This window comes from Larus michahellis, chromosome 3, assembly GCF_964199755.1.
Source record: "Larus michahellis chromosome 3, bLarMic1.1, whole genome shotgun sequence".
In the NCBI taxonomy this organism is placed as follows: Eukaryota; Metazoa; Chordata; class Aves; order Charadriiformes; family Laridae; genus Larus; species Larus michahellis.
Window position 1 is genome coordinate 44,535,197 of NC_133898.1, and position 24,521 is coordinate 44,559,717.

A 24,521-nucleotide genomic window follows, 5' to 3' on the forward strand; every position below is an offset into this window, starting at 1 on the left:
ATTAAAAGCAAAGACAAATTTAGGCATCTTTTCTAGGATCAGTATTTTTTTTTATTACAGGGAAGGGAGGGAGGAAAAAAAAAAGAAAAAAAGGTCCTGCAAATCAGTACAGACTATTTTGATGAGAACTAATCAGCTCAGCTCACTCTTATCCAAATCTTTACTTTACCAGGACACGAGAAAGCTGATACATCCTACCACCTCATAAGAGGTAGCTAAAAAACCTCACAATGATGTAAAATCCCTCACAGTCTCAGGTAACAACTTAAAACATATATGAAAAGGCGGAAGTGACAGAATACAGTCCCTTGAAATGGAGATGCAAGAAGAACGAGGCAATTATCTAAAAATTGCCCATCTGAAGAAACTGAAGAGTGTTCAAGACTTTCTGGCAGTTGAACTTCATAGTGAGATTGAATTTCATAATTTACACCTGAGGGATGAGGAAGTTTTATAGCCCCTATCAATACAAAGAAAAATAGCATGGTCAAAATATTCTGTTAGATCCTAAATCATATTAAGCCCAGAAGCAACCACAAACAGAATGGAAATCTGTCCATAAAATTTTCAAAACAATTCTTGTCCGCAAGTATTACATACTTGTGGTCCTGTTGTTATCAAACCTGCAGCTCTAACCAGAAGGTTCATTAGGAACAGAGCTAATTGTACAGCTTCAATAATTGTCATCATTAGAAAATTAGAATACCTACCAGCTCTACCAAAATGTTGCATCAGTTGGTTCTACACTTCAGAAGGGAGGGATGGTCTATCTTCTACATTATTCAGTGACAGATACAAATGACTGAGATCAAATGCTTCCTTTACTCTGAACCTCCTCCATGAAGTTGGTCAAACTGTTACCCCACTTTTAACACATTTCTTAACAACAAAATACTGCTTTATTTCACAGGGATTTAACAAAGATGAATACATTAAAAAAAGCTGTGAAGCAGATGTTTTGGTAAAGGGGACCATATACCCTTTACCACTGTAAAGAGGTATAAAAACTTGATTTTGGTTAAGTTTTTTTTGCCCTTAAATGCATGAATGAGAACTAAATTACATATAAACCAAAAGAGGCCTATGTTGAACAAATCACGATCCCCCCAAAATTAATCACTGGTGTAAACTTATTGAAGTTAATGAAGCTGTGATCACTTAAACCCAGTGGTGAATTTAGCCTTGAGTGCTGTTTCAACTCTCCCCTTTCCAACAGGAAGTTATTAAGGTAATTCATTTCAGCTCTAACTGTGTAAATAGATGCTGGCTGTATGAGCTGTCGCTAATAATTTACACATACTTTTGATTAATAGATCTTAGAGAGGTTTTCTGAAGCACAGTTATCTGTTTTTCTATTAGAATTAGAATGTTTGTAATACCTGAGTCTATAAACAGAGATCTAATTTGTTTTAGATCAGTTTTTCAGAAAACTCTTATTATCAAGGTCACTTTAAGTAGTAGTTTCCATTAAAAAAAGCATATTTCCATTAGAAAATCCCAAATATCACTAACATTAATAAAACTTAGCATCAGTACTGTAAGAGAGTAAAAACTAATTTCACTTAAAACCCAAACCAATGTAGTTTAAATGATACCAAAACAGGATGAGATTTACAGCCTATTAAGACATCGAAAGCTTACTAGTTCTCTTTGTACTAATGATGTCATATTTCAGTGCTAACGTAGTAGACTTCAATAGTTTTCCATGAGTAAGAGAGAAAATCAGATAAGAAAATAAGCAGCTACCAAAATAACATTGGATAAAGGGTAATTTTATATGCCAGCTGTCATAAAATCTTCCCGGTATCAAATGTGTAAGCTCTGCACTGTGAATGTCACTTTATTTTATAAAGACATGAACAAAGGAAGATACCAAAATATTACTGAACAACTCAAAAACTTCTAAGTTTCAGGAGAGATGTGCCCCGAATTGTTTATTTTGCCACTAGTCAGCCGTAACACTATAACAACAAAATGAACAAAACCTGAACCGTGATGCAGGTCCATCTGAAATGTTGGTCTGAAGCGGTAAGATCATCATGCCCTTACTTTGAGGCTAAAAGCACACAAAATTCCAAGTTTTAACCACTGGGAAAGAACCTCCAAAATGAGCACTACAAACTTCCATATTATTTCAATGGTGTATTCCTCAAACGAACCTGAAAATCTTCCTATCATGCTCATATTACAAAGATAAAACAAATACTAGGATTAGTTTGGGTGTTTGGTTTTTTTTAAATCCCAAAACTATTTTGAGCTAATCTCTATTAGCCCTGCAGTGTAATATTATTTTTCCAAACAAAATAAAGAAAGAAAATTAAATAAATTCCATGGACGGAGAAAAGCGATGTTAAAGTTCACATTATAAGGCCACATGTTAGAAATTCAGTTTGGACAGATGGACCAGTGTACTGAACAACAGTAGAAAACACCTCACGCTCCTAAGGAACCCTGTTCCTAAAACGCTAGCAATACAACACACCAAAATGTCTTTACAGAAATATTTGACACTGCCATCATTTCTCCTCTACGCTTTTCCTTATAAGTTAGCAACACATTTTCAAAGACATCACAGTGAAACAGTAAGTAGATAAATAATTTTAAAAAAGAGTAAAAAAGCTCTTAAGCAAGATAACATTGCCAAAGTATTCAAAATACTTATGACAAGATATACACAAAAACATGGGCTGAGTGAATTTGAGAGTCAGCAGAATGTGCTCATCAAAATTCAATGAGGAGGAATTCTAAGAGAGGTAAGCAGAAGATGCACCTACATGAATGTTTTTACTCCTGTCCGCAAAGGTTTAATAGCACTTTTTGTATGCACACAAAAAATATTTGCAGTAAATTTAGTGCTGATGAAAGACGCCAGATTGATAGCCCTAGGGACTGAGTTTCTTTGTATACACAGAACAGATATAGCACAGAGTGAGAAAGTTTGTACCCCTGCCAAAATGCCATACAATACACAGCTTATGCAACAGTCTTCATGCTACAGAACCCTTTGCCTCACCACTGAAAATGTCAAAAATATTGCTGCTTAGTGTTAATAAGGGAAAATAAGATGTGGACACTATTATTAGCATCAGTAGGGACAGAATTCAAGGCATCAGCTCACTTAAAAATGTTTATTTTTGTGCTGAATGTCTCTTTTGTCAGTTGTAAACTTTGCTGCTGCATTTGTAAGGCTGCAAAGTCAATCTGCACCTGGTGTGAGAATGTCTTCCTATTAAACAGCATGTTATTACAACACAAAAATAGCAAAGGAGGAGTGGTTTAACATAATTTTTTTTTCAAATAAGCTTATATTAACATATGTGACCATACACCTAGTACTCAGAAATGATCTCAAAGGAGAACTAACTTGATAGTTTCACTTAATTGGTAGCTGAGCACTCACTCTCTAGTGATCTGCACAATTGATCTAGCTCACTTTTAATGGACCTTTTCAGCCCTAGGCGGGAAGCTACGCTGTCACATGGAGCAGGCAGGCTTCCAAGGAACCTTGGATTCTTATTTCCCTTACAACTAATAGCTTGGCCAAACAGCAAAAAACCTACACCCAACCCCTCAAATTCAAGTATCAAGCCATTTTTTCTTGTCAACAGATTTTACATAGAAAAACAGTAAGTTAAGGTTTACAGAGCATAGTGGCTCTAAATACAAAACTGCTGACCTCATTATAAAGACCGATTTTCACTTAGAAGGGAGATGTCCAATACAACCCACAGGTTGCAAATTTACTGGATCTCAAACCAGATTGTGGCATAGGATTCAATGCTACTTCAGTTCTTGTTATGTTTCCTTTGTGCATGTATGGACTTGGAGCGGGGGACAGTGATGCCAAGGGAGTAGGACAAAAGAATGAGGCTACTCGCTAATTAATTTTTAAAAAATAATTTTTCCTAGAGACTACTTTCCGGAGTGCACAGCGCTTACAGCACTTTTGAAGAAATCTCTTACCACTCCTACTGTCCTTGGTCACCATCCAAAATATTACGACAAGATTTGTGAAGTATGCCGAGTAAAATAAGTGAAAATGGTAACTGCATAACAGGTAAGCCTATCAACCTATGCATAATTAAAAAAAATAATATTAAATCTTAAGATTAAATTTTACAATGATAAAATGGGATACGGTGAATAAAATAGAAAGATATGGAGTTTCTGAAACAATTATATACTAATAAACTTAATCTGTATTCTGAGCCAAATAGGAGACTCTAATGATAAGTATCACTACCAGGGCAAGAAAAATTATGATCCTGCAAATCTTGGATTTTTTTGTGCAACATGGGAATCCTACTGAATTTGTACTTAAAATGAAGTATGGGCAAGAGAGTTTGAAAAACTGAGCTCAAAATGTATGTACTACTCCAGTTTTCCCCCTTACTTAGAAATGCTTGTCAATATTTACTAAGGCTAAGTAGTTAATACAAATAATACTAAATTAATAAACAAATAATAAATAAAAACCCCAATACTAAAAGACTAATGCTTTAACTTATAAAAATAATTTTAAATTAAGCCAAATAAAAGCAAATGCAAAAGACATTTAGAACCATCAGGAAGAAAAATATCTCTTTAGTGATCTTTTTGACCCATACAACTAATGAGCTCTTTTGGTTCAAGCACAGGCTGGAATCCAATTAAACAGGTAACCCTTTTGATTCCCTCTCCGACTTATTTTGAAAAACAATAATTAGGAGGAAACAATAATTTCAGAGCACCCAACAATGCACTTAAATCACAAAGACATAAGACTCTATGAGGTAAGACTGCAAATTCAAATGTTTGCATGTGACAATAGCTGGATTAAACTAGAAAATATATGCCACATTCAGCCATTAACTTAAAAATACTGTTCAAATGCCATTGGGATACACTTTAATGTATTAAACAACTTTCTGCATCCTAAGTTCTTAACAAAAATGTACAAAACTTACCATTTTCCTAATGCTTCGACAGTTCCTCAAGGATAATGACCAGGTCAGAAAGAGGTAGTCATTTATGCATGCAAGATTCAGTATGTATCAGTCAGTTCTAGGGGGGAAAAAACAATCATAAATTTATCCTATAGACATCTATGGTTCAATGCAGGCAAGCGCTAAGCTAAAGTAAACAAAAATATGAAGAAAAAGTGTATCCTTCCTAGTGTATGAAGCATGTCAAGGTATTTTGTCTTTACTTAGCAAACACTCCTCTGAATAATCTCAATTACTCTCAACAACCCATTCAAAGATGACCCTAGCACTCCTGAGTGCTCTGACCAGCAACAAAAAATTCCAAAATTCTTTAAGTAACCTTAAAATATATGGAATACAACATGGTAATATAGTAGCTATACCTAACCTTTCTGTGGACATAGCTATCAACAAACTTTGATAAGGAATGCTGAATTAGGACACTACTAAACACTTGCTCTAAGAAAACCAAGTTCTGCTCGATGTTCTAAAAGTCCTATGAATTACTGAATTATCAGACTAATTAGTAAGAGGGGAAAAAAAGCTATTAAAAACATTAAGTCCAGTTTAAAAATGGATTGAGGTCTATCCCATCATCCAGCTGAACAGTCTGTCCATTTCCCTTAAGGCACACAGAAGACTATTACAGTGCTCAGTGTAAGAGTAGAGTATTTAAAAATAAATTGCAGATATGTAGAACTGCTGCATTCGACAGGCATCTGCAATCTTTCCTAAATTCAGCCCAGCCCTTCTTTATGCCACATGCAGATCCACCAAACAGAAAATAGCAAACCCACAATTTTCTGTCCCAGGTTCTGCTTAATAGAGATACGTCACTCAAAATGACTTTGTTTAGTAAGTAGGCACATGTTAATTTCTCACTTTAAGGAGAAACAAGATGTAAGAAATTAAGCAGTTTGCACAAAAACACATCGTCTAGCGATTAATTTGCAGACCAGTCTACTCTGTGATGGCCAGATCACTTTTGTCTTCTGCACAAACTAGGCAGGGAGCGGGGAAACACGTTTGGGAGGATTTTCTCCCCTTCCCCAGAGCTCCATCACACCGCGGCCACTCACCTGCCACCGACAGGTTTTAGCACAGTATCCCTGAAGGATGAACCCGTTTCGCGGCACTTAAATACGTTTTGAAGACGGTCCTAAACTTATTTCTTGTTAAGGCATTAGGGAAATTGTTGGAAGGACAACATCGCTGCTATTGAATTACTGGTTTTACCTAAAACGTAATTGCCAGACGGTATCGGGCAGAGAGGAGGCGACACCAGGACTGATGTCGCAGATCTGCCGGAGCAGGATCCTGCACCTGCCGAGGGCGGCGGGGCGATACAAAGAACCGAGTCCCGAAGTGACTGTTTAGCTGCAGACGCGGAGATCAAAGCCTCCCGTCAAACACCCGGGCAAACCTCAAACTAAATACGTAGCTCCTGGGACTTCCACCAACACTGAGCAGACATCGCTCCACCGGCGCCCACCAGCGCCTTTCTCGCCGCCCGAACCCCCCCCCGCCTGCTCCCCTCAACACCCTGTCCCCGCCGCTCCCGAACCGCACACCGCCACCACACGGGCTCATCCCCTTCCCCCTCCTCGGTTTGCTCCAGGGGCACCGCTCCGGATGAAGGAGCCGCAGAGCCCCGGCACCTGCCAGCCCCGGCACCTGCCGTCCCCGGCTGAGGCGGGCAGCGAGCTCAGCCCGCCCGGTACCGGCCTCCCCTCGCCGCCGCGGCCGTTCAACCGCCGCCCGCGCGCGCTCGCCAACCCGCCCGCCTCACAGCGAAGCGCCGCCGCCGGCGAGCGGGCGGCGGGAAGGTGCCGTCTCCGCCGCCTCGCCTTGCACCTTCCCGCCGCCCGCCCGGCGGCCCTCACCCTCCCCCGCAGCCCCTCCGTTGAGGCCGGGGCGAGCGGAAGGCGGCGGAGGTGCGCGGCACCGGGGGAAACATCCCCCCTCTTCCTCCTGCGGATGAGCCCCTGCCAGCTCGGCTTACTTCACCTCAGCTCCGCTGCGGCTCGGGCGGCCGGGCCCCGCCAGCCGGCATGGCGTGGAGGTGAGGGGAAGGGTCCCGCCGCGCTGCCGCAGGCTCCCAGTGGTAGAGGACTGGCACCATAGAGAGGACGGCGGGACGAGAGACCTCCGACGATAGAGCGGAAGCGCGCTAGAGAGGCCGGGGAGAGGCGGAAGTGACGCTTCCGGTTGCCGCGGCGATCGCGCGCCCGGTGCTCGCTAGCGTGGGGCCGGTGGCGGCGGCGGCGGCGTAGTAGTGATGCTTGCGGGCTGGGCCCCGCCAGGCGCTGCGGATTGCTGCCGCCGCTTCCTGGCGGCGGCCCTGGCTGCGGGGCTGCGGCCGCTGCTATGCGGGCTGCCGCCCTGCTGGGTGACGGCGAGGCGGGCGGCCGGGCAGTGGCCGAGCCCGGGCCTGTGGGTGCCGGAGGCGGCTGAGACGGAACGACTGGTGCAGCAAGCGCAGCGGGTGCAGCGGACTGGCGTGCCGCTCCGCCGCTTCATCGTCTGCCCGCAGCTGGCCCGTACCGTGCAGCGCTGCCTGCAGGACGGAACCCGCCCCGGCCCCCAGCCCGTCCTGCTCGAGTGCGCGCCCGGTAAGCCGCCCCGGGGCTTCTCCCGTCCTCCGACCACCTTCCCGCTGCCCTCCGGCGGTGGGTCCCTCCGGGGGCTTCGCCGTCCCTGGGGCCGCCGGGACGCGGCGCTGCTCGGCGTGCTCCGGTGACCTTGCGGGGTCAGTGTGAGCTGCCGCCCTCGCCACCGGCGATAACGGGCCCCCGGCCTTACTCTCCCGGGGCCGCGGAGAGGTGTTGGTGCCGAGGGAAGGAGACGGGTCCCTCCTGCCTCTCCCGGGGTTTCGGGCGGGGGTGGCGGCTCTGTTGCTTGACGGCGCTGCCCGGGCCCGCTGGGGCGGGATCTGTGATCTGTGATCCGTGCGGTGTCCTCTCGGGGCTGGCGCTGGCGACCGGTAGGGCCGTCCGGGTGTCGCGGCATTGCGGTATGCCGGGGGCGGGCGGCAGGGGGCTCGGCCCATTCATACAGAGCTTTGGGAGGAATGCTCAAGTCTGGAGACTTGTGTCTTCACTGGTGTTAAAACTTTGCTATAGAGTAAGAAGAGAGAAAAGTTTCTGTCCAGGCAATATTTTTGGTTTTGTAGGCAAACTTTATCTCTGTCAATAAAAGCATGCCTAAGACTGAAGGCCTTTACATAGCTCTCTGCAGTTACTTAATGGGTTTTTTTACATTTCTACAGAGGGTGTTTTACCTGTAGAGATAATATGGGTAAGGTTTTGAAGTATATTTCTGTTGGCAGAAGAAAAAGTAGTAGAAATATTTGAAACATTATATCTACCGTTCCTCAGTATCTAATTGTAATGCTGTGTCTAGTGTTATTCACTGTGCAATCTCAGACAGGCTGTCTGTAAATCATTTTTCTAACTCTTGTTTTGAAGTGTGTTTAAACAAACATAAGTTAGCTCCTGTTGAAGGTGGTATGTCCCGAATTTTGTGTTGGGAAAATCATTAAAAGAAATCACTTAGAAAAAATGCACTTTAAAAAAAAAATAATTTATTTTCCTCCTCCAGGTCCTGGAATCTTGACCCGAACTCTGCTCAATGCAGGTGTTAGAGTGGTAGCTCTAGAAAGTAACTCAGCTTTTCTTCCAAACTTACAGGTATACTTTTGATTTGGTAGCACATTTCTAAAAATTAAAGGAAAAATAAGGAATTAACTCATGATTGTGTAATAACTGTTGGATCAAAAAGGAATTAGCCAGTGATTGTTACTTGTAACAGGTGAAATAATACTTAATAATAGTAAGTATTGTTTAGTTTTACATTGCATGTTCAGCAACAGACTATTTTGTAATCAATTGATTTGACATTTTGTGTATGCAGGAATAGCTCATAGTCTTCCTATGAATATTTCCATGCATAAATTTGAGGCTAATACTACTCAGAGTCATTGTAGTTCTGTATATTTAAGCAACACATCTGTGTGTAGCTTTCAGAGATCTGTAAAAGTAGTCTTGGTTATTCTGATTATCTCATGGTATTATTTAACCTATTGTCCTGCAAGTGACTGCTAATATTAAGACACTTACATGCGTTGTCCTCTCCTGTTCACCTTGGCTTCATGTGGATTCAAAGATGGTCAGACACAGAGCTGCAGAAGTTACACTAAGAAGGATTGTGTTACAGTGCTGTAAAGTACAGGTTTGGAACTAAAGATCCTCACCTGACCTAAAATGTGTATAAATGGCATTCTCTCTGCACATATGATGAATTCCAATTGTAAATCACTAATTGCAGTGGTTTTCTTAGTTGAGTGTAGCTTTTTTTGCAAAACATTAAAAGAACGTGTTTTAAAGCTCCACTTGAGCAGCACAGAAATGTCAAAATGCCCTGCACAATGAAGGGAAAAATTCTTTTTATCAGCTGTAAGAAGCAGATCTGAGATTTGACTCTTGTTGACTGGGTAACAATTTTAGGTAGCGCTTGAACATATTTTTTTTTGTTTGGGTTGGGTGTTTTGCAAGACAGGTTACTGCATCCAGACTTCTGAAACTGAAATTAATTTTATTCAGTCCCTAGAGAATAGCCTGGATGGACAATTAAAGGTAATTTACGGTGACTTCTTCAGACTGGATCCTTTGGTGACTGGAACGCTGAAACCACCTGCTATGTATTCTGACAAACTTTTTGAAACCATGGGTGTAGCAGCAGTTCCTTGGAGGGCAGGTATATGTATATGATCACACATGTTACAATTACGTTTGGAGGGTGTATAGGCAGTTTGGAAAAATCTTTGGGATTTGCTTGCTATTAATATATATACTGGACTCATGGACATTATTTCCTATATTTCAGCTTTATTTAGGTTCTTGATAGCTTCAAAAAACCCTTGCGGCAATATGTAGTCTCAGCTATTTGCTTGTTTCTATGAAAGGATTAGTCTAATGCTTAGCTTTGACTAAAGCTTGTATTACGTTCATTCTTGAACAACATAAGTTGACAGACTTTCTTAATTGTTTGTAGTTTAGACGTTAGCATTAATGTACATATTGCAAAATTTTAAAGATGCTTTTACACACTATTGAAACAGATGTACCTGTGAAAATTTTTGGAATCTTACCACAAAAAAAGGAAAGAAACACACTTTGGAGGCTTCTTTTTGCTCTGTATGAATGCAGTTCCATATACAGATATGGAAGAGTAGAACTCAACATCTTTATAAGTGAAAAAGAGTACAAGGTATGTGTAAGAGATTTTACAGGTAGTAAACTATAAGTAGTGCTTCACAGAACACAAAAGCATTTATATTGTACAGTTAATGTTTTTGCTAGTGAATTTCTTTTTCTGCCAGAAATTTTAAGTCTTGTCTGTTTCCTGCTTGTTCTCTTTATGCAGTAATAGCACTGTCAAGAAACATTCTGTTGTCGCATAGCCACAAATATTACAAATGTGGAGGGTGGTCCTTGAGAAGGATATGCAGCAGCAGACTGGCTGTTTTCCATTTTAACTTGTGAGGTGCTTAAATTCTGTAATGTGCTTTTGCAACAAAATTGTTTACTAGTTGCAGGTAATAGTCAATGAAGACTGAATTCAAAATGCCTCGTGAAGAGGATTCAGAGTTACTAAGTACCGTGCTAAGTGAGATGCACTTGTCCTCTTGAGCCACTCTTGTATGCAGTACTGAAAAAAACTGAGTCAAAATATGAATGATTTACACACCTTTTATTAAGAGTCTGTACACTAAGGTGCAGAGCAGCTTTCTGGGTTTCGAGTTCCTAATTTATGCCGTCCCAAACCTCTAGAACTGTACTTAATGGTTCAGGAGTACCTTTTCTTTCTGTGAAACTATGAGGTTCATACAGAGCCACAAACCTTTAATTACCTGAAGTAAGCAAAGACTTCCAGTTGTGCTTACACAGCCTGTGTTGTGTCTAACACCTTACTGAAAAAAATTAGAAGTCTTAGAAGTCTTAAGTATATTCTTTTGCAAAATGACAGGTTGGACACCACTGAAATATCCACTTAAATGGTATGTTTTTAATGGCCAGATTTTTGAGGAAGTTGGGGGCAGCCTGTTAATTTAATTCAGTCACTGTGTTTTTTATTAAGTTTTCTGGTTTTATTGTGAACCCTGTTAAATGAGAGTTGTGTACCTAAATAAAAGCAACTGGAACCTCCTTTTTTTTTTGTCTGTCATATGATGAGGCTCTCTAAATCTATTATGGGAAATTAAATCTTCCTGCTACAATTTACTTCTTTCTTTGCCCTGTTTGAGAATAACCACAAGAGTTTCTCTGTTTTTTTGTTGCCCTAAGAGCTGTAATATTGATCAGGATGATGACCGTGCAAGCAGTTTAATGTTCAGTGAGGTCACCTGATGTTTGGCTTACTCTGCTTGTATGTCTTACTGGGAATATTATCAGTGTGAGCTGATAACTCTGCTTTTTATACAAAATATGATCCCTGTTTCTCTTCTGTGTGAAACTTCTCTGCCTTAAAAGGGACCAGAAAGTATATGCCGGAAATTCCTACACAGTTCAGTTATTCAAATAACTGCTGTGAAGAAATACTTAGACTGCCATAATGTCTTCTAATCATGTGTTCTGACAAGATATACTAAAATAGCACAAAGTATGTATTTGAGGTCTAATTTAACTTTACCTTGGAATTTTAGACTTAACTATGAATTTCTTACCACTTGTTATATATATATAAGGATTTTGCTTAGATAAAGAAGCAGTCTTAGTTTTTGCAACAAAAATGCTCTTTCTTTGCTATTTTTTTAGGTATTAACAGCAAAGCCTGGGGAAACGAGGGCTTACCAAGCACTTACTGTACTTTGGCAAGTAGGATGTGAAATTCAGCTACTGCACATGGTAAGTTTTTTGTACTAGCTGACATAGTCTAATGCTATGGCCATGTTTTTAGAACAGGATTTATAGTGTTTTACTGTCGTAAACTAATTGGAAGCTAATTTGGCGTTTAAATTAGTTGGAGAACTATTGAGAACTTTTGGATGTAAAAACCTGAAACAGTCATGTGTTGTGTAAAACACTTTCAATTAAGCAGCATCATTATTAACTATGATGTCAGTATTTTTATTACAAGACACTGTACTCAAAAACATTTATTCTCAGAGGCTAGTAGATAAGAAAGAGATGTTTGCACAACAGATAAGTCTTCTCCATCTTGCTAGAGGTTGTGTGAGACTAGAAGACTGCTATTCCAATCTGTCATAGCCTGCTCTGTATGTCCTCTGCATTTGGCCATCGTGTATGCTTTCGACTTCCTGAGCTGTGTTTGTGGAAAAATTTTTGGGGTCTTGGGGTCTTTATGTTGCAAGCAGGTCTACTTCTCCTGTTAGTCAAAAACTATCTTACCTTGTCAAACATGCAATGGTTTAGTTTTAAAAAGTTTTATGTTGTTCCCCCAGCTCCACATAAGCACATGGCCGTCAGTTTTCACGTACTTTATGCTTTTTAGATTTATCTTTCTTTGTGCTGTGTCTTTCTAGGAACCTACCTTCAAAGTTTAAATATTTTGCTAATCTAAAATTTAAAGTTTCACTATCTATTGTCTTCTAAATACCTTATACCACAAGGTATATATTAGGGTAAATATTAAGGAGTTGAAGAATAAGATGATAGTTGTTGAAGATGGTCAACTTACTAATAGTGATGAAGAAAGAGTGGAGGCATTCAGTGTGTTTTTTGCCTCAGTCTTTAATAATACTGATGGACCTTGGGCTGCCTGGTCCCCCAAGTCAGAGGACCACTACTGTGGGAACAGCGACTTTTCATTTGTGGATACTGAAATTGTAAGGGACCAGATGTATCAGCTGAATGCTCACAAGTCCATGGAGCATGATGGATTCATTCCAGAGTAATGAAGGAGGTAGTGGATATTATGGCAGGACACCTGTCGATAGTCTACCAAAGGTCTTGAGAATCTGGGGAGGTCCCTGCTGGCTGGAAGCGAGCCAGTGTTATTCCAATCTACAAAAAGGGTGTGAGGGAAGACCCAGAAAACTACAGACCTGTTCATCTAACCTCAGTTCCTGGAAAAATTATGGAGAAGATTATACTGGGTACTACTGAAAGGCATTTGAAGAATAACGCAGTCATCAGGCATGGTCAACATGGGATCACAAAGCGAAAGTCATGTTTAACTGATTTGATGTCCTATGATAGGGCCACCCGCCTAGTGGATGAAGAGAAGGCAGTGTATGTAATTTTTCTGGATTTTAGTAAGGCTTTTGAAACTGTCCCTCACAGCATCCTTCTGGACAAGTTGTCCAACTGTGGGATGAGCAGCTTCATGGTGCACCGGGTGAAGAACGGGCTGAAGGGCAGAGCTCAAAGGGTTGTAGTGAATGGGGCTACATCTGCCTAGCAACCGGTCACCAGTAGTGTTCCTCAGGGTTCAATTCTAGGGCCAGTTCTGTTCAATATCAATGTATCTGTATCAATGATCTGGATGCAGAAGTGGAATGCTCCCTTAGCAAGTTTGCTGATGATACCAAACTGGGAGGTGCTGTTGACTTGTTTGAGGGACAAGATGCCTTGCAGAGGGATCTAGATAGATTGGAGCATTGGGCAATTATTAATAGGATTGAAATGAAACAAGTTGAAATGCTGGATGCTGCACCTAGCCTTGCAGAGGGACCTAGACATAGCCTTGCAGAGGGACCTAGACATAGCCTTGCAGAGGGACCTAGACATAGCCTTGCAGAGGGACCTAGACAGGTTGGACAATTGGGCAATGATTAATGGGATGAAATTAAACAAGTTGAAATGCTGGATGCTGCACCTAGGACAGAGTAATGCGGGGCACGAGTACAAATTGGTAGAGGAGTGGCTGGAGAGCAGCCCTGCAGAAAGGGATCTGGGGGTGCAGGTTGACAGCAGGCTCAATATGAGTCAGCAGTGGGCCCTGGCAGCCAAGAGGGCAAACCCCAACCTGGGGTACATCAAACACAGTATAACCAGCTGTTCAGGAGGGGTGATTATCCCGCTGTTTTCAGCGTTGATGTGGCCTCACCTTGAGTATTGTGTGCAGTTCTGGGCCCAGAGTTTAAGAAGGTTGTTAAGGTCCTCGAATGCATCCAGAGGAGGACAACAAAGCTGGTGAAAGGGCTGGAAGGAATGTCCTATGAGGAGCGGCTAAGGACTTTGGGCTTGTCTAGTTTGGAGAAAAGGAGATTGAGAGGCAACCTCATTGCTCTCTACAGCTTCCTGAGGAGGGGAATCGGAGAGGGAGGTGCTGATCTCTTCTCCCTGGTGTCCAGTGATAGGATGCGTGGAAATGGTTCAAAGCTGCACCGGGGGGGTTTTAGACTGGACATTAGGAAGCATTTCTTTACTGAGAGAGTGGTCAAACACTGGAACAAGATCCCTGGAGAGTTGGTTGATGCCCCAAACCTGTCAGTGTTTAAGAGGCATTTGAACAATGCCCTTAATAACATTAACTTGGTCAGCCCTGAATTGGTCAGAAGTTGGACTAGATGATCATTGTAGGTCCCTTCCACCTGAAATGGTCTATTCTATGCTATTCTAAACAAAGCACTTTAATTCTGTAATATATTTTCTCCCTCCAATAGGAACCTTGGTCATCATTTGTAACTAATTTGAAAAATGGGGGACTGGCGGTACCAAAAAGCACGGTAAGATTGTTGTGTGCACTTCTTTTGGAGATGCAGCTAAACCACTTCTAATTGAAGGTTAAAATAACTTTATAACAGCATTTACACATGTATTTTTTTAAGAAGTGTTCTTCTAATTAAAACTTAGGGGTAGCATGTAGGTGCATCAGAAGTGGGGTGAAGAATTGCTATTAGCTTACAAATTGAAATAAACTAGTATCTTTATCATCTATGATGGGAAAAATATAGTGAATAAACAGCATAAAGGGATGTGGACAAGCGAAGTCTTTTTCAAATGAAGTTACTTGACAGGGTCACGTCTAGCTGCTTGAACAAAACAACTGTTACCACAATTAATAGCACAATCAGCACTGCTGTTTTTGATTAAAATGGTTATTCACATGTCCAGTTTAGATTCCGTGTGCTAGTTAATTGCTGAAAAGTGCAAGTGAGAAATGGAAAAATATCCTGTGTGAAGTTCTTTACACTTTCTCTTCTAGAGAAGTGATGATGTTCCTTTGTATAAGAATATTTCTATCTAATACCAGTAATATAAAAGCATATTTACTTAATATTTGATTTTACCCCCCCCCCGAAAACTGCTATGGTAGTATATTGTGTGTTGTTTGAAATGCTACTGTGCAATATAAGTGATTATGAGTGAACATAAGTGACTGGGTGTGCCTTACACACTTAGGCGTGTCGCTGTAAAGCCATGTAGAGAGGCATATCAGGTGGATTACGTAAGATGTATTGTGACAGCCCTGGGTGAAGTACAAATGTGAGATCTATTGGATGATATACCCATTGCTGCCAATACAGAAGTACATTTATTTCAGTTAAAGACTCTGCTGCCTCCCAATTTCATAAAATCCTCAAGTTGCAATATTGTCTTCGTGTTATACTCAGATAATTCCATCTTTATATACAAAAGGCAGGTAGTTGAAGTGATCTGATGTGATACCTTGTATAGTATAGGAATATTATAGGCCACATAATCTCTTGAAAACTCACATCAAGCCTGTATCATCTATTTCAACTAAGAAAGTTCAGTCTTAAAAAATAAAACTGAAGTGATAGTATGTCTGTTTTGTTTCCTATTTCCTTTACTGTTTGGGGGGCGGGGGAAGTAAAGCATCTTCATTCTGGAACAAGATTTTGAAGCTTCCAATGAAATCATCTTGTTAAGACTTCTAAAACTCTTTAAGAAATGTTACTGGTGGCACAGATGAAATGCTTATGCTTAGCTAAAGATGGACACTGTCTTAAAAAAAGACTTTTCAGTGACTTGTTTTGTTTTTCTTGCAGTGGCTGCCAAACGACCATTTATGTTTGGTACGACTAACTCCTCAACAAAATCTATTTACAGGAGGCTTGAAGCCCACAAATTCAGCTACTTTTGTTTTCATGGTGAAACAGTGTCTTGCTAAACCCAAGTCTAGACTTACTGATAGATTAAAGTAAGTAAGAAATAATTACAGTTTTTATGTTTTTTCTTCAGAGATATATAGGAAAATATTAAAATATGTTCTCAAAGCAGTATTTATTTGCAGCTGAAATACAGCTTTTTTTTTAATTAATTATCTGCACGTAGAATAGAAGATTTCACTTTTGCAAACCACAATACAATATTTTAGGGACTGTTCCTGGCCTGTATTAACAGATTATAAAAACTTAAGGTTTGACAGGAAGATAGACAAGTATTTTGAATGTAGATGTGCAATAATTGTACCTCCAGGGGTGGTGAGGTCATGTATCTGCAAGAAGTTTTCACTCACTTTAGAGACATAATGATAAAGTCACCAAGAGTTTTGCAGGTATAGAAATTAAAAGCTGAAAAAGAGTTTCAGTTTATAACAGACATCAAAGTAATGCTAATGAAAACAGCTGAAGGTTATTGAAGGTGGAGTGGGATGTCCTCAAATGGCTTTCTGTTATCTAATTAAAAAATTAGGCTTTCAACTTATTTACCAATTATGCAACTCCCTTTAATTATTCTTTTTGGTATTACATTGGAGCTATTAATTTTGCTTTATGGTCAGTAGATTTCCGTTTTCCATAAACGGGAAGCGTTTGCAGTCTGGAAAGCATTGACTTCAACTTGTTAATGAAAATAATTAATGTATTTCTCATTTGCTGGTAGCTGTTTATGGAAGTTAATTTCCTGAAAGCAGGGGGTGGGGGGGATGGGGAAAAAAAGCTAGTAAATTCCAGTAACTCATTTAGCAAAGACAAGTGCAAAGAGCCTTAATGGATTTCTTTCTTAAAGCTCAGTGGTATACCTAACCTCCACTCGATCCTTCAGCCAGGAAGCAGAGCTAACTTTGAAGGCTTCTAATGTGCATCTTCTGTGTATTTATACACCATTTTCTTGTCTGGGAAATAGTTAATGTATATGCACATGTATAAAAGATCTAGTTTTCATTGCAATGATGTAGATGGGGAGACAGCAGATACATCTGTTTATATATAGAAGAAAATACCTGGGAGGTGTAAGAAACACTAACTCATGCTATACTGCATCACCTTCTTGAAGGTGATCTTGGCTTTAATTTCCCAGGCATTGAAGAATAACCCCTTTTTATGCTGTAATGCCTGTTACTGACTTAGGCAGTTGGGGCAGAGGAGGGGTGGAGGACAGGCGCCCTCTAATGAGGAGGCTTATGTGCTATGGTATTGTCTGTGTCTGCTGGGGGCTTTATTTGGTATTTATATTTCTTATTGGCAGAGGTTTCTTCCTGTTTGCAGTATGGATTGAAAATAACTTGTGTGGTAGGGAGATGTTAACTTCTAGAAGCTGAGAAAGAGTGAAATGGACTTCCAGATATTGTTTCTTGCTCTTCATTTTTTCACAGAAAGAAATGCTCCGTTATAATTTTATTTGTTCATTTGTTTCAGTTCGTGGAGCTTGGACAATGGTGGCAAATTATTGAGAGAACTAGAAATTCCAAGAAATGCTGAAGCACGTAACTTATACCCAGAAGACTATAGGCGTCTTTTTGAGGCTTTGCAAAACTCTAGTATGTTTACTGAAACCTGGTTCCATGATGACGTCTTGGAAAGTATAAGGCACATAAACTTATAAATCTAAAGCTGCTGTCTTTTGGAAGATCACCTTTGCTTCTGGAAGATTACTTTGATAAGAAATGATTTAAATAAAATCGGAGATATTGTTAGCTAGATGATTTCCTGTCCAAACAGGAAAATAAATTTAGCAAGTTACAAGATCCCTTCTACACAGGATGAAAGTAACGGATTCACAGTTAGTTGATCACAATCCTATCTAGAATGGACAAACTTTGCATCTTTTCCAGGAGCATATTAGTGACCTGCTGCTTTTGGATGTACCACTTAAATGGAACTTTTTGTTAAACTGCTGTATATTTACAACATTTAAAAAGTATCAGACCAAATATCATTATTTGTGGTTTGTATTTTGGTGCTCAGAGATTTGAATGCCCTTTCACAGATTCCTAAAACACACAGGTCTTTACAACCTCTGAATCTGTTACATTGTCTCCTGATCTAAGAATCTTGCTGTCTAAAGTAAACATAATATCAATAAATCAATGGTGGTGGGCTAACAGAAGACAAGGTAATGACAGCGTGATAAAACATCAGCTGAGAGTTTGGGTTTTTTTTAACTAAAGATTATATCTCTGGAGTAAAAAGTTGTAACAATTCTTTCTTTTGCAATTTTGAAAAGAACACTGGGCAGCCTGTTCTGGTTTACAATACGCATATATAACACCTATATGCATATAGGCTTTATCTTATTTTAAGTAAAAAAAAAAAAAATACCACCAGAACATTCAGTGCTGTATAAACATTTTTGGGGGGGAAAAAAAATCTTACCTGCAACCTTTGTCAATATGTATTTGTTTAATATGTCTTACATGTACATAAAACCTTACTTTAAAACCATATGCTATTAAAATTTTTTGAGCCGTAGTCCTCGATAATGCAACCTGTTCCTAGTTTCTCTTCCTGTTCTACCATATAACTGTTCTGGTTTTGTCTGATAGTGCTGGCAGGCTGTACTGGCTCTGTGTTCTATACTGTCTACTCTGGGAAGAGCTGTGGCCAAAAAGATGCTTTTTTAGCAGAGTACGAGTTAATGAAGTGCCCTTTTGGTAAAGGCTGAACTATTTTCAGGCTTTGGAAAACAGCAGAGACCAAAACAACACAAACACAGAATTGTAGTTCTTAAGCATAGTGTGATAGATGTGAGAAGCGTTCATCTCTGTCTTCTTCCTGCTATTCCTGCTGCAGAAGGAAAATTGACTTCAGGCAGCCTCAGTTCACTCTGCTGCCTGGGCTGTGGTGCTCTCTTTAAGCTGCTGATAAGCCTTTGTAATGCTGTTATTATGAAACCACTGGAAAGGCTGATGTTTAATTTGCAATCTGTCTCAAGAATGTGTTACTGCTGTTCTGGTGTAAGTCTTGAAGATTTGAAGCTTTGTTTCTGTTTACATCTCTTACTATTTCAGATAACTTACATTATAAATTGACCACGAATGGCAAACTTGTATTAACAGAAGCAAATCCACCTATTTTCAGCCTCAATAGATGGTAACTGTCTTATCTACTGGTTTAAAACAATGCAGTGTCTCTTGGCTTGATTTTTTTTCCTCCCCCCCACCTCCCCAAATCAAAATACCTTGCTCTTGTTGCAGCAAGATGTCTTCTATCAACATACCAGGAGAAGTATTCAATGCATAAAATGTAAGACCACCACTGGCTATATAAACTTCTTTAACTGTGTTGCTGGTAACATTTCAAACATGAAATGGTAAAAAAGAAAATTATTTGCTGTGATTTTTTTTTTTTTGATGCTCTTGGAAAACAGCATTTACTGAGCCAATGCAGAGACTCACAAGATAAAAGCAGCAGTTTGTAAGTGGAAGGAATATTGCATAACTGAGGACTCGAAATGAGGAGATTTAGGGCTAACCAGAACTCTGCCATTAAGTCTAACCAATATGTTTAGGCCTGATCACAAATGTGAAATGAAAAAAACAATGGCTGTCATTATAAAAGTCGGTTTGGTATTGATGGAAGAGATGGAAAAAAGTGAAAATTACTGGTGCACGTGTATGAATAAAGGTGAGTGAAACTGAAGTAGGTCCACGGATTCATTGATGCTTTGTCCACTTGGTACTTCCTACTGTTGTAGGTTTACAGCTTCTGTAGGATAACGCTGAATGCAAACTTTCACTGAAATTTTAAATTGTATATAAAGACTTCTTAGGCATTTTTGTTACGATTTTTTTAACCAAGGCTGTACTACTTGTGTTCCTTTCCATTGCATATCTGCCTCTGCCATATGCCTTGATATGTTGATGGAAAATTGAGCCACCATCTCTTCAGTTATTTTTGATTCATGTAAATGCAAAGACAAAACTTGCAACTAGGAGAACAGTATATAAATATAAGTTAATATTTACATTTTAATTGCCCTCCAAAATACTATTCAAAGAGAAAATAAAACTGCAAATTCACTCAAAATTTAAAATGTTAGATTTAAAATGTTTTCGGAATAGAAGATCTTCATGCTAACTTTGAGACTAAAAGGTTTACAGGAACTACTTTTCTATCATGGTGGGATACAATTTCCCATTTCTGAAAGTGCATTAATTTGCAAGTTACTGTGCCAGATACAGTAAACAATAAAAAGTATTTTAAAATTAGCACCATCACTTGAAAATATAGCAGAATTCAGTTGGGTTTTACACAGTTTTTTGTTACAACACTTTTTATATATAAGGTATAAAGTAATAGAATTTTAAAATTACATTAATTAGCTGCAAGCTTTTGGGCAGATTTATTTATTCCTATGTTTTCCTCTCTTTGAATTTGTGATCTTGGATGAGTTGAAGGTGACAACATACATGCAGTGTACTTAATAGGAAGTCCACAGTATAGCACGTTCCTTTCAATTATTTCCAGACTCTGCGGGGGTTTATTTTATTATTTTTGTTCCCCCCAAGACAGATTTAATTCATGAACTTCTAAAACATGAACTACACGTGATAATCTCTCAAGTAGAACTGTGAAGGATTGCTTCCACTCTTCAAATACTGTTTCTTAGAGGAGTTGCCAAGAACATGGCTTTGGGCGTGCCGTATTAAATGCCAATATATCGTAGTTTGTATATTGATTGTAACTTCAGAGGTGCTAAGTCTTTTCTAATGGCCCTTGTCATTTGTGCTATCCATTTGCCTGTAGAAGAAAATTACATGACTGCGATGGCAATTGCCTAAATTTTACTACTTAACTGTATTGAAATCATAGCAAACAAATGCAAACAGAGAGAAACTTGGTCCTTATGATGCCCAGTTAATGAGAAATTTTGCCCTTGGAATTAGATCAATCGAATTGGATTCTATAGTTAGTAGTTTGCTTTTGATCCAGAAGAAGGGTTTGTGACCTTGTACTAATTTACACAGTAGATGATGGGATAAGGGGTTGTTAAGGTGGAATGTGTACATACCGGCTACTAGGAATGTTCAGCATGGGACATTTTAATAATTACAGCTTAGCCTTGCAGGTAATAACAATAGTGTTCATAGAAATATCAATATAAAACTTAAGAAACATATTGTGCGGTGTAGTTTAAGATGTGTGAGCGTGATAGGAAGAACCTGAGGCTTCCTGAGAAACACGTTGAATTAATTGTTCTGGCAGGCTAAACGCAATCTGTGGGGCTGTAGATTGAAAACTCCAATCTAAGCTTTGCAAGCCTTTAATTAGCAAAGCCGTACCTTTCTTCTGTAAACATTAAGAAAATGGAAATAACAAGTAACTTTTCCAAAAAGGGCAACTAGTCAGTGGGAGATGTTTGTTCACTCGCATTGTGTCCTTGCTCAATAGCTGTTGCGTCTTTCCTCGTGTATGCTGTTTAACATGTCACTGCTGAAAACAGACACACGGGCTGTCCCCAGCTGATAGAACACAACACGCAGCAAGCATCCGAAGCCCAAGGGAAATTAGGGGTAGTTAAGATACACCAAATGGAACAGTCAATTACTCATAATGTAAGCAAGACTTTAACACTTGATGTAGTTGGTCCTAGTGATAAGACACCAAATAGACCTACAACATGACCTGTTTACCTAAAACTTTATTTGTGCAGAGTTTGGTATGATTCATACATTTGAATGTGTCTTAAGGAGTTGGGTTTGGGGTTTTTTGGGTGCTTTTTTCCTCAGGATGGCTGCTCTTAATGTTTTTCTACAGGATTAATTTTGTCTTGGTCTCGTTGCTTCTGGGGTGTTATTTCTATAGTGATGGCAAATATGGTGATCTGATACCACCACTAGCTGTTCCCCTGCTTTCAGATGCAGACTGTAGTAGACATATGCAAAGACTTTTATTTCTTTGCCACAGAATCACATTCTGAAGGTATGAGAAGCCTTCAGCCAGTTTTACTTGGCAATGATTTAGTTTGATTTTATGCAGATCTGCGCTCAATCTGCAAACTGACATAGGAGTAGTTGTCCATGAGTAGCATTACTGCTTAAATTAGAAAAATCTGATTTTAAGAAAAGCAGGAAACAAAGGCATGTCATGCTGTGTGTGCAGGTTTTTGGAAGCCTTTGCTAATAAAATTCAATACTTTCTGCCAGAAATTGTTTGCAAGAGAAAACAATTTTAAGAACTGTTTGACTCATGCCACTGTAAAAATGTGAGATTATAATTTTTTGTGTAATTATGCCTTGGGATTTTTTTCCCATATAAAGTACACTTAGAGCTCCTGTCTTTCAGCTAAGAAATTATGCTGACGAACTTCAGAAGCTTGTTTCTGCCATCTAAAGGAAATTAATGTGTTTGAGGCAGGGAAGACTCAAAAGTAGAAAGTTTTTGTAAAGTTTGTAGTAAAATATCAATATGAAAAATCTATATGACTGTGAAATTTATTAAAAATTTGTGCTTAAAATGCTTCTGCAGTGAGGATTGGTTTTGGTGTTTTAATTTTACATTCTAGAATCAATTCTTAACTAGCACACCAACATTAAAAGTGAAGAGACCTCGACAAGAGATTCCTTTGTGTTCTTAAAAAGATCTGTGCTTACAAGCTTTCAGCTAATTATTTGATAGCTATTCTATGCTGCTAGTGACACAGATTTTGTATTAATTCAAAATTTAATATTTTGTGGTTTGAGCCATGTTTTGCTCACAGAAAAAAGCAGGTTTTTGCTGTGTTTGTTGGAATGAGCATTGCACGTTTATGACTACAGAGCAGAATTTGTTTAGCTCTTTGGATTGTTTCATCACTGCAGTTCTTTCTGGGAATTCATATTGTAAAACATGCTGTCTCGAGACAGAAGAGCTAAACTTTCCACTACGGTGTCTCATCTACCAGCAGTAAGGAAGTATGACTAATTCAGCCACAATTAAGTGACACTTCCCACAAAAGTGCCTCCATTACGTGCTTTGACAGGTGCTTCTGTCCAGAATGTGTCATGCATTTTGAATAGCTGGTCGGAAGTCTGACCTGTCTAGGTCAGTGGATGACTTGGTCATATAAAAACCCCATACTAATAACAGGGATTAATTCAACTAAATATAGTCAAGGGCTAAACGACCACTTATTGGAGTATATAGCCATAACATCATTATGCTTTTCAGAAAATTCAGACTGTTTTCAAAAACATCTGAACTGGGCATTCAGTTGATCGCCATTGCTCAAAGACTGTGTTGAATGGCCCTCCAAGGCAGACCTCAAAGGCAGACCATCTAAACTGTAGATGTCCAGAATCAGCTTTCCATGTTCTTCTTACAGATGTCAAAAAAGGACATCAACCTGTTGGAATGGGTCCAGTGGAGGGCCACGAAGATGATCAGAGGGCTGGAGCACCTCTCCTATGAGGACAGGCTGAGAAAATTGGGGTTGTTAGCCTGCAGAAGAGAAGGCTCTGGGGAGACCTTATAGCAGCCTTCCAGTACCTGAAGGGTGCCTACAGGAAAGGTGGGGAGGGACTCTTTATCAGGGAGTGTTATGATAGGACACAGGGTAACAGCCTCCAACTGAAAGAGGGGAGATTTAAATTGGATATCAGGCAGAAATTCTTTACTGTCAGGGTGGTGAGACACTGGAACAGGTTGCCCAGGGAAGCTGTAGATGCCCCTTCCCTGGAAGTGTTCAAGGCCAGGCTGGATGGGGCTTTGAGCAGCCTGGCCTAGTGGGAGGTGTCCCTGCCCAGGGCAGGGGGGTTGGAACTACATGATCTTTAAGGTCCCTTCCAACCTGAACCACTCTGTGATTCTGTGAAAATATCCAACACTGCATCAATGAAAATGTTTATGCTGTGTTTAGAAGCTTATCTATACTAGAAAAGCCTCTATTACATCAATTATGTTGTCTTATCGATCGAAATGCAATGTCATCCAAAAGTTATTCTTGGGCTTCTGTAGCTTATTTCGCTACAACTTATGTCCAAGCTGGTGTAAGCCCCTTTCTCCAGGCATTCATACTTGGCGTTTTGCTAGAGTAGCTGGGATCTCTCAGGTTGTGAATTTTTGTGTGTGGTGTGTGAAAGAAGGCTGTTGTTCCCTCAGACACATTTTTGTACTTTGTGAGATTTTGTTACGTTACGGGACATGGGAGTGAGAAAACCTGACTTGGAAAACTGAGAAAATAATGAAAGCTACATCTGGTGTTGTATATTCAAAAGCTCTTCCCTTGAGTGCCCTTTTTGCAGTTCATGGGTAGGATGTATATTGTTTGACCACTCATCTCTTAAGTTCATCCACCCAAGAGATAGACATTAACTGCTGTTATTTCTGGGTTTGCTTATGTTACAGGTTTTGAACAACGCCTGCTTAGAAACTCAATAGAACAGCACAGGCAGGGAAACGCAGAAGATTAAATAGGTGAAGGAGTA

The 24,521-nt window shown here is 39.8% G+C and overlaps 2 protein-coding genes across 3 annotated transcripts in view; one reads left to right on the top strand and one right to left on the bottom strand.

The window, feature by feature from the left end:
- CNST (consortin, connexin sorting protein) overlaps positions 1-7,120 on the bottom strand; it is a 53,963-nt gene extending 46,843 nt beyond the window's left edge. The window contains exons 1-2 of one of the 2 annotated variants that reach the window (XM_074579943.1): positions 6,972-7,120; positions 4,947-5,043 (exon numbers count right to left, since the gene is read on the bottom strand). The gene's annotated coding sequence lies outside the window, so the exon portion shown is untranslated. Of the gene's footprint in view, positions 1-4,946; positions 5,044-6,966 lie in introns of both variants that reach the window. The other variant, XM_074579944.1, reaches the window with a different exon arrangement.
- On the top strand, positions 7,121-19,755 carry TFB2M (transcription factor B2, mitochondrial). Its single transcript, XM_074579946.1, has 8 exons — positions 7,121-7,576; positions 8,565-8,653; positions 9,566-9,719; positions 10,084-10,232; positions 11,780-11,869; positions 14,593-14,655; positions 15,943-16,094; positions 17,533-19,755. The coding sequence occupies exons 1-8, from the start codon at positions 7,243-7,245 to the stop codon at positions 17,717-17,719; spliced, it is 1,218 nt and encodes a 405-aa protein (XP_074436047.1). The 5' UTR covers positions 7,121-7,242; the 3' UTR covers positions 17,720-19,755.
- Positions 19,756-24,521: the final 4,766 nt, after the last annotated feature.

Coding starts and splice junctions, on each gene's coding strand:
- TFB2M (XM_074579946.1), top strand. CDS start 7,243: ATGCTTGCGGGCTGGGCCCCGCCAGGCGCTGCGGATTGCTGCCGCCGC. Junction 8,654..9,565: donor CTTTTCTTCCAAACTTACAG/GTATACTTTTGA, acceptor AATTTTATTCAG/TCCCTAGAGAATAGCCTGGA. Junction 10,233..11,779: donor TAAGTGAAAAAGAGTACAAG/GTATGTGTAAGA, acceptor CTATTTTTTTAG/GTATTAACAGCAAAGCCTGG.